General features: G+C 41.4%; 2 protein-coding genes across 4 annotated transcripts in view; both read left to right on the top strand.

Annotated features, from left to right (window-relative positions):
- The first annotated feature begins 219 nt into the window (after positions 1–219).
- Ago3 (Argonaute 3) lies at positions 220–5,164 on the top strand. Its single transcript, XM_064128499.1, has 4 exons — positions 220–389; positions 820–3,017; positions 3,138–3,644; positions 3,739–5,164. Exons 2-4 carry the CDS (start codon positions 837–839, stop codon positions 4,069–4,071), a joined length of 3,021 nt encoding a protein of 1,006 aa, XP_063984569.1. The 5' UTR covers positions 220–389; positions 820–836; the 3' UTR covers positions 4,072–5,164.
- A 1,970-nt stretch (positions 5,165–7,134) lies between these two features.
- Positions 7,135–10,024, top strand: part of LOC135166623 (insulin receptor substrate 1-like) — a 54,477-nt gene continuing 51,587 nt past the window's right edge. The window contains exons 1-4 of one of the 3 annotated variants that reach the window (XM_064129068.1): positions 7,135–8,211; positions 8,489–8,937; positions 9,005–9,150; positions 9,505–9,796. In XM_064129068.1, coding sequence (XP_063985138.1) covers positions 8,195–8,211; positions 8,489–8,937; positions 9,005–9,150; positions 9,505–9,796 — 904 coding nt within the window. In that variant the 5' untranslated portion in view covers positions 7,135–8,194. The remainder of the gene's footprint in view (positions 8,212–8,488; positions 8,938–9,004; positions 9,151–9,504; positions 9,797–10,024) is intronic. The other 2 variants (XM_064129069.1, XM_064129070.1) reach the window with 2 other exon arrangements.

Below are 10,024 nucleotides of genomic sequence, written 5' to 3'. Positions count from 1 at the left end.
GGTCCTTCAATAAACCAGCACAATTAAATGTTTGTGCTTCTAGACTGATAAAATTTTTTTTTTGCGGTGCAACAATATTTTTTCTCAATGCAAAAAATAACATCAAATCGTCAGCCGTTTTACTGTCCAATCTCTTTCATATTTCTCCCGCGCTCATTCCTGACCTGCGCAGTATTGCGTCAATCGCCATTACCAATTTTCCCGCGCATGACGTCGCAGTGTTGCCGGTAGCCGGCGTCTCAGTCACTTCATTTCCCGTTGTTGCGCAAATACGTCCATTTGAAACCCCTCGAAATCATTTTCCCAATATTTTTTGACATTATTTCTCCTCAATTCATAAGGAGAAACTCACCATCTCTACACCAGCCTTCGAGGAATAACCAATTCAGGTGAGAAATTTGTGGCTTTACGAATTTTGCGAGATTTTTATGCACTCGTGAGACAAAGGGTCGAGTCGAAGGACAGAATTTCTTTGTTCTCTGACTCTCACAGTCCATGTAAACATTTTTTTTTTCGTCGAACTCGTCAAGTATAGGCCTCTGGTATGTGCATGTGAATGGTCAGGAGGTGCTGAATTACCAGATACAAGAGGCAATTCAGCGTTGAATTACGATTACGTAGCTTAGTTACAGAGGATAACTCTCATGGATCAAGTTTTTTTATTTCGTTATACTTGAGATTCCTATTTAGATGATTGACAGTGTCTCGAGGTTCCTGGATTTAATCTTGAAGGGATGGGGATCTCTACAGTCTAACTTAGTTGATAAAATCAGTCGTGGGGGGAGATATAACGTGAGCCTTTCGTGACATAAATTCCAGAGTAAAATCCAGGGAAAATGGATCGAGGAGGAGGTCGTGGTGCCCTAATAGCGGCCCTGAAGAAGAAGGCACTGGTCCAAGGAGAGAGTGGAGAATCTTCAGAAGCATTGCCACCCCCAGTGATGGATCCAGCGCCAGTACCAGTGGTTGAGTCTCCAATACCTCGGCCCTTACTCCCAACAAGATCAATTCGCCCAGTCACACAGCCTCCACCACTTCCAACGAGATCAAATTTTCCAGTCACACGGCCTCCACAACTGCCAACGAGATCAGTCCCCTCATTGCCCGCCAGACTTCCTACGCGATCAGTCACTTCACTTCCCCCAAGGACTGAGGCCCCAATCTTCCCCTCGAAGCTGCCTCCAAGCTCACCCTTCACTGGCATTGCTCGAGGGAGAGTTAATCTTCTGGAGACTACGACGAAACAAGCATCTATTCCCGAATCACATCCAATTCCTGCTGTACCACCTGCAGCAGTACCACTTGCAGCAGTGCCACCTGCAGCAGTACCACCTGCAGTAGTACCACGAGTAGGCATGGGCCGAGCATCTCGTATTTGTAAGCTCACAGAGCAGCGGACATTACCTCCATTCCCAGCAGAGCCCCTGCCGCCCCATCCTGAATCACCAAGTCCACCACCAGCTCGTCCTATGCCAAGAGCCTCTGGAGACAACCTCGGTGTCACTGGGAGTCTCGCAGGTATGGCCCTTGGCGAGCAGTCTGGAGGATCTGGAAGTGATCTGAGTGCCCCCATCTCCAGAATGGGCAGCAGTGGAGAGCCTGTCAACATTATGTCCAACTACCTGGGCCTCACGAACAATCCAGACAAGGGAATCTTCAGATACGAAACAAGATTTGATCCCGAGACTGATTCACCACGTGTCAGGAACGCTCTCCTCAATCAGCATCTGCAGTTGCTGGGCAAATGCAAGATATTCGATGGAGTCCTCCTCTACGTGCCCAATAGACTAACCGAAGCGCAAACGACATTGGAATCAATTCGTCATGATAATGTTAGGGTGACAATTACTCTAATCTTTCAAAAGCACCAGAGGCCCTCGGAGTCTGTACAGTTTTACAACATTTTGTTGGGCAAAGTGATGAACTGCCTCAAGATGGTTCGCATCAATCGTAGTAATTTTAATCCACGATGTGCCCACAAAATTGAACAGCATAAGATGGAACTCTGGCCAGGTTATGTGACGGCTATTGAGGAGGTCGAGGGTGGATTGAAACTCAACATTGACGCCTCTCACAGGGTCATGAGAACCAATACTGTGCGTGACTACATGGGGGAACTGCTGAGGCAGAGTCATAACAAAGGAAATTTCAGAGCTGCTGCGACAGCGGAACTCCTAGGGATGACGGTTCTCACTCGGTATAATAATAAGACCTACAGGATTGACGACATCCACTGGGACAAGACTCCAGCCTTCACGTTTGATTGCAAGGGAACAGAGACATCTCTGGCCGAGTACTACAAGGCCCACTGGAGCATGGAGATTATGGACATGAAACAGCCCCTTATCTACCACAAGGCCAAGAAGAAACTTCCTCAGGGGGGAACACAGGAGGATGAAGTTCTGCTGATACCCGAGCTGTGCTATCTCACTGGTCTCACTGACAAATTACGCAATGACTTCAAGATCATGAGGGACTTGGCCACAATAACCCAGGTTGTTCCTGAACAACGTCGAAACGTCATCAGGAAATTCATTCAAGATGTGAAAAATACACCCATTGCCAATGAGTTGTTGCAATACTGGGGGCTGCAGATTGAGGATGATCTGACGAAATTGAAGGGACGAGTGTTATCACCTGAAATAATTCATTTTGGTAACGGTTCTACGTTCAAGGTAAATGATAGGGCAGACTGGGGCAGACCAGCTACCACCAATCCTCTTCTGAGGTCTGATGGAATGAAGAACTGGTTCATCTGCTTCACTGAAAGGGATCAGAGGGTTGCTGATGAATTCATCAAGATGTTGAAGAGAGTCGGGGGAACCATGAAGATGGACATAGGCAATCCTCAGAAAGTTGCTCTCAGGAATGACACCACTCAGAGTTATGTCCAGGAGATCAGGAAGGCCATTAACCCTGAGCTGGAGATGATTGTCGCGATTGTGCCGACGGTCAGGCTTGATAGGTATTCTGCTATTAAGAAGGTTTGCTGTGTGGAGTCTCCTATCAGGTCACAGGTGAGTACTTTTCAATGGAATAAGTTTTTTTTTGTTCATTTCTGCCTCAATTTTTATTCCTTTTGGCTTTTATCAGTACTTTTGTTTATGATTGGCAATAAATAATGATATTTTTTTAAGGTAATTGTTACTAAGACCATCTCCGACGAGCGGAAAATCAAAGCAGTGGCTGAAAAAATAGCAATCCAAATGAATTGTAAGCTGGGTGGTGCCCCCTGGGCCCTCGTCATGCCCTTCGAGGACGTCATGCTAGTGGGCATTGACGTTTATCACCCTCCAGCTAATCAACCTAAGACTGGAAGTGTCACTGGATTTGTGGCAAGTCTTGACAAGGCCATGACCACTTGGCACTCCAGCACTGCTATTCAGGGGCCTCACCAGGAGGTCATCGACATACTTAAGGCTTGCATTGTCTCCGCTCTGAATGCCTACAGCAGGCGCCGTGGCACCTACCCGGACAGAATCATCGTTTATCGTGATGGGGTTGGAGATGGACAGCTGAATTTTATCGCTGAGTACGAAATTGGACAGCTCAAGGATGCATTTAAATTGATCGATCCTTCATACTCACCTAAATTGACTGTCATTATTGTCCAAAAGAGGATCAACACGAGAGTCATGATGTTGGTGAGGCGACCGTCATAAAAAAATTCTATATATATATTTTTTCAACTATTAATCTCTCAATTTATTGATTTTCTTCTCTTTTGATGTGTTCCAGAAAGGGAATAACCTGCAGAACCCAGTGCCCGGTACGATTGTCGACTCAGTGGTGACTCGAAGGAACTGGTATGACTTTTTCCTGGTGCCACAGACAGCCAAACAGGGCACAGTTACACCAACACACTACATCGTTCTTCTCGACGAAGCAGGATTTAAAACTGACCATCTCCAGAGGCTCTCCTATAAACTATGTCACCTCTACTACAACTGGCCAGGTACTATCAGAGTACCTGCACCCTGTCAGTATGCTCACAAGCTAGCGTATCTTGTGGGTCAGAACATTCAGGCACGACCCAGTGATCTCCTGTCCGAATGCCTCTATTATCTTTAGAAGAAATTTTATTATTCGAGACTTAGAAACGTACTAAGGCCCTTGACTGGGTCTTACCGAGTCCCAAAGTTATATGACAAAGATTAGTCGTTAATTTTTTTTTTACTTTATTTTTCATTTCGAAGGAATTCGAATTTCATTTTTTTTTCACCAATGGAGAAACGAAGTGGTCTAATGAGCTGAGAACAGTTTTTCTACTCATTTCATTTTCTCGATTATTTTCAATAAAAATATTTATCAAGGCTTGGCATATTCATCTGCAGTCAATTAATTTAGGTTGAACGGTTCATTGATCATATTGTCCTATCAAACATTCCAAACGAATTATAGTAATAATTTCATTCAATTGCGTTGATTGATTCTCTAATTGATTTTTTTTCATTTACTTTCGATTTTCATTTAATTCTTACGATTTTATATCGTAGAAAGACTCTGTTAACCTAGTGATTGTTTGGACAACAGCGTCACAATGGTAATAAGTATTCAACAATTGTGATTCAAGTGTCTTTGAGACTAAAGTATAAAATAATATACTTCTACCTCCTGGGAGAATATCCCATCAAACGAAAAGGGAAAATATTCCTTTTTCGAGTAGCGTGATAAAAAAAGTATTGAAATTGTTCAGAGTTTAACGATTTCATCGTATTAAGAGATAGAGCACAATAAATACGAGAGTACTTATTTTTTATAACAATGTTGTGAGTTGAATGAGGAAGGATTGATCTTGGAGTTGTATTATTTTATATCAACAAAATTAGTCACAGTTGGGGATTCGGGGGAGGAATGTCTTCGCATGGATAATTGTATGCACAACCAGACGTTAACTATTAAAAGCCATAGGTACTTTTCTTGCCAAAAAAATTCAGATGAGGACTGTGAAGATATTTATTGACAGTTGTTCATATATAGCGAATAATTTGTTCCTTCAAGTTCATCGAATTTTTCTATACCTTGACCCACAAAAATCTATACTTTCCTCAGCAACTCCATGAGTTAATTTTATTGCAACGTTAATATGATGAAAAAAAGGGTATTGTTGAACGCCAAAAATGTACGATTAGGACTTTGAAATAAAAGATAGAGAAGAACAGCACTTTTGCTCATTGTCTCACAGATTGTCTTTTATCTTGAGCGAAAAACAAAGAAATTATTTACCTATTTATTCACAAAGTTCCATGAGCCCTTATCAATTTAATTAAGTAAACAATTAATAAGAAAGAGTTTAACGATCGTTCATTTACAAGAAAAAAATCATTGAGTCATTTGTTCCTCGACAATAAAACAAGAATTCTTAACAACATTGAAAGTGTTTCCACTGATGCAGACAAAACCACCGGAAAATATAAAAATAAACAAAGATTCGGGGAATCCGTTTCATTCCTCTCTCCGCAAAAATTCAAACGCTTTCGAGTCCCCCATTGCTCCCCACCTCGCTAGCGCATGCGCAGGCCTTGTTTACAACTGCGGAGAGAGTCAGCCTATACCCAACCGTACACACATGACCTTTTCAAGATGGACACGAGCGAGTGGCCCGTTTGGTCCTCGTGTGCGACGTAAATATATCTCTTCTTGGTGAAAAACACCCCAAAAATTATCAAAAAAACATCTGAATCTCCCCAAAAAACCCCCCCAAAGTCTCATCCCCACCTCTAACCGTCCAAAAATGCCCCCAACGCGTGATTAAAACCGATAAAAACAACAAACCCAAAACAATAAAATATTGTTTTCATCAGTGGAACGGGGAGAGGAAAAATTCCGGATAAAAGTGATGTGAATAATTCTAACTGACTCATTCCACCGAAATACTACAAATTATTTATTTAAATAATTGTTAATTCAGTTTGTTGTGACGCTCACGAGCCTCCCCAGTCCCAACAAAGACAGATTTATCTCATCCTCGTGGTGAGAGAGACATATTTTTTTTACGTTATTTCTTTCTCGCTGAAATGGTGAAGTGAAGTGAACGACTGGTAAAGTTGGGTGACGTACAGCGGACACCCCGGGACGTCGTTTCCGGGTGGATTTTTTGGAAATAGTGAGTGCTTTTTTTTCGCGAGTTTTTGAGTGGATGAGACATTTTTTTTCGTGAAGTTTCTCGGGGTTTTTCCGACGGTGATGGCGCTTAGGGGGACGTAGGGGCCTACGCAGGCATCCTGAGGGTTAGGGGAGGGGATATTCAGACGCAGTGACCACGTTTTCGGGGTATATATCGCGTAAGTGAAGATTTTCCAGGGTTTCCCTTTTTTGAGGCACTAGGGGGAGAGATTCCTGATTTCTAGATACATTTTAGCAGGCGTTTGGCGCATTTTTGCATTGGAGGAGGGGGTGGAGTGCGTTGTTGGTAAATACTGAATGGTTGGGGTAGGGGAAAATGGTTTCGGAGGGTTTTCAGAAATTTCCGAAGATTTTTCCAGGTCTCTAAGGCCTCTGGAGGTGAGGGGGAGGCGTTGGTTGTTGATAAACATTGGGCGGGGGAGGGGTAGGTGATTGTTTTTTTATTCTAGGAGAGAGGATGACAAACTTTTCATTGTTCAGGATTTTATTAGTGACGTGTTAGTTGATTTTTGGGATTTTTTTCTCTTGGGGGTTCTGGGTTTGACAGAGGCAGGGAAGGGCTGAAAGAACGAGGGTGGGGTGGAGCTATTGTTGGTAAATAGTGAGGGTTTACAGCAGGTAAGACGAGTTATAGATATTTGTGAGGAGTTTCGAAGAATTTCCGAAGGTATCAGAAGGTTTAGAGGTTTCCGGAACGTACAGTGGAATCAGTCGTTGATAGACATCGAACTTTGTTTGATGAACTTTTGGGCTTTTTGGGGTTTTTTTCCGGAATTTCGCGAGTGCTTGGAGTTTTAGGGGTAGGGGGACGTTGAAAATAGAGGGCGGGGTGAGGTACATTGTTGATAAACATTGGAATTTCCCAAGGTGATAAGAATCCTGGAAATTTATATATCGGTATAAAATTAATTTGCTTTTCTACGACGTTTGACAGTTATTTATTACTTGGACATTTCTCAAAACTCGTTGTGTTTTCCCCTGAACTGTGAGAATCATTAGTAAGTGTTACTGTTATAAATAATGAGTCACGAAACATTACCTAGAAACTCGTTCATAAATTCATATCAATTTTACTTTCATTGACTTTTACTCAAAAATGAGTCATTTAAGAATTGTATATTTTTTCAAGAACTGAAACCAAGTCATTCATTGAACCATCAGCCCTCACCTTCATGAAATGAAAAGATCGATTTTTTATTTTTATTCTAAATATTGAAAAAAATTCAATACAAAAATAATTTTTCAATCCATTTCACCCTCAAAGATGATTCCAAAGCCTTAAAGTTGTAAAAAAAAATTGGAATTTATTTTCTCGTATGATATTCGTCGGAAATCTTTTTTAAATTCTCAAAACCCAATATTTGTCCTCTCCCCCTTTCTACCTCCCGCCCTTTGGAATATTTCTCTCCCCAAGGAATCAACCTCGTTCATTTCCACTCTCTAAACAAAAATAAAAAAAAATAATAAAATCCCCAGGCTGCGTATCGAGCGTTGCGCACAATTTCCACCCCCCACCCTCTCAACAAAAGCCCCGAAAAATATTAAATTCCTCCCCGTCAACAATAGAGGGAGGGGCAAAGAGAGGGAAAATATATGAAAATATGAGGGCGAGAAAAAAAATAAGTGAACGAAACAAATCATCTGAATTATCAATCGCAGTGAAAGGGATTGGGTGGAAGGGTGGTAAAAGGATTGTTAGTAGGAGAGATGCTAGTGAGGAGGGAAAATAAGTAGAGTATGTGGATGGAAAAGGCGTTCCCCTAACCTCTCCAAGAGTGAAATGAAAATTTTGTGAATTTATTTTGACTGAGGGGGCGGCTCTCAGGGGTGAGAAAGGGGTTATTGACCCGTGCGTATGGACGAAGGGAAGGGTTTGTGATTGGGGGGATGTGGGAGACACGTGTCGACAAGATTTTCGATTTTTGAGAGGTGATTTGGGGAGCGGGTGAAAGGTCTCTGGGAGGAGGAGAAAGGAGGGGTCAGGGGTTTGTTTACGCTGTTTGTTTTTGTTTTGAAACAGAAAGGTCATGACTACCAAAGCATTTTCTATAATCCAAATTAACTTCAGATGAGAATAATCTGGATGTAATTTATTCTGCAATATTATTTGACAAATTTTCTTCATGTCTCATAGTGCAATTATCAAATGGAATATTTTTTTTTTATTAGAATATGTTCAACACAATTGCAATAATGATAATTAAGTTTTTGGTCCAATTTATTGTTGGTTGTGAATTCTACAACGATTGTAAACAGTTTCTAATAACGATATCATAGAACTCATCCTCACTTTCATCTTTCAATTATTATTTTTACTGATGATTTATTAAAATGTTATTATCTGTATTTTTTCCTGGGGCAGGTGTTACCAAAAACTCTTAAAAACGGGTTTTTTAACATCAACGGCGATGTTTTCGGGCAAGGGTCAGGCGTACCCCTCGGGTGGTCCTGTCGTGCGCTGTGGACATCTCCGCAAGTCAGGCTCATTGCTAGCAGGCATCAAGCCGATCAAGAAAAAGTACTTCGTGCTGCGCGGTGACGTGCCGGGTCAACCGGCTTGTCTCGAGTACTACGACACCAAGAAAAAATTTGAAAATAAACAGCTACCGAAGAGAAGCATAACTATGAAAAGTTGTTACAACATAAATCGCAGGAATGACACGCGCCACAAGCACGTCATTTCTCTGTACACTAAGGACGATTGTTTATCCCTGGTCCTGGATAGTGACAAGGAGCTTGACGCTTGGCTGAAAGCTATGCTACTACTGTGTGGTGATGTCCCTGATGGTGAACAGCCCAAGCCTACTTTCGGTGAATAACCAAATCAATTTTCATGATAATATTTTTTATATGTTCTTTAAAATTATTCGTATTTCAGAACATGTGTGGCAGGTGACCCTCCAGAAGAAGGGTCTGGGTGAACGGAGGAACCTCCATGGGCCTTACAGACTCTGTCTCACTGATAAGACCCTGAGCCTCATGAAAGTTGGGAGTGACGAAAGCACTGATTGCCTGGAATTCCCAGTAAGTCGATTTTTCTCCAAGAAATTCGTTACAAAATTGAATGCACGAATAGTGAAATTAAAACTATAGTTCACCTCTGGAGATTTGATATATACTATTCAGAATGGAATCAAACTCTACGAGGTAATCAGGAGATAAAATGTTTTCAATATTTCAAAGGCGGAAAAACATTTTTTCAATTACAATGTAGACAAATAATTATGCAATCACTCATATGAGAAGTAGATTAATGTTGATTGAACTATGTGTATCAGGGACATCAATATGTTATCCTCATTTTATTCTGGTGAATGAGGAATGAGGCTCAATATCCAATTAGTTTTTCTGAATTTTTTCGCACCATTGAATTTTCAGTTAACAACAATTAGGAGATGTGGATGTATGGACAGAATATTCTACATGGAAGTAGGTAGATCAGCAGTGACTGGTGAGGGTGACTATTGGATGAAGGCAGAAGACAATAACATCGCTCACAACATGCATGCAGCTATCATGAATGCAATGAGTAAGACAGGCCATAAAGAGAAGGAAGAGGTCGTTCCTCAGGTGAGGAAGAGAAGTTCTTCAGTCAATGAGTCCAGCATACCTATTTCCTTCATCAGGAGAAGACCCACTGGCAGCAAAGCCCTTGGATTTTCACCCCTAGGTGAGTGATACAATCTCCAACCGGATAAATATTTTCATTAATTAATGATCAACATAAATTCTAGGTTCTTTTTCTGTTGCACATTTTTCTCGTTTCTGAGGGGCTAGAGAGTCTTAAGACTCTAGGATCACCTGAAATTTTTTCATTAAATTTTTTTTTGTTATAAATTGAAAGAAATATTATTTGTACAGTTTTTTCTGCAATTATGCTGTGACTAGTTAACAATAG

The sequence above is a fragment of the Diachasmimorpha longicaudata genome, chromosome 10, assembly GCF_034640455.1.
Source record: "Diachasmimorpha longicaudata isolate KC_UGA_2023 chromosome 10, iyDiaLong2, whole genome shotgun sequence".
In the NCBI taxonomy this organism is placed as follows: Eukaryota; Metazoa; Arthropoda; class Insecta; order Hymenoptera; family Braconidae; genus Diachasmimorpha; species Diachasmimorpha longicaudata.
Note: the sequence above shows the minus strand (reverse complement) of the source record. Positions and strands in the feature narration are given on the sequence as shown.

Excerpts from the sequence above, each read along its gene's own strand:
- Ago3 (XM_064128499.1), top strand. The coding sequence starts at position 837 with ATGGATCGAGGAGGAGGTCGTGGTGCCCTAATAGCGGCCCTGAAGAAG. Across the intron at positions 3,018-3,137 it reads AGTCTCCTATCAGGTCACAG|GTAATTGTTACTAAGACCAT; the intron begins GTGAGTACTTTT and ends TATTTTTTTAAG. Across the intron at positions 3,645-3,738 it reads ACACGAGAGTCATGATGTTG|AAAGGGAATAACCTGCAGAA; the intron begins GTGAGGCGACCG and ends GATGTGTTCCAG.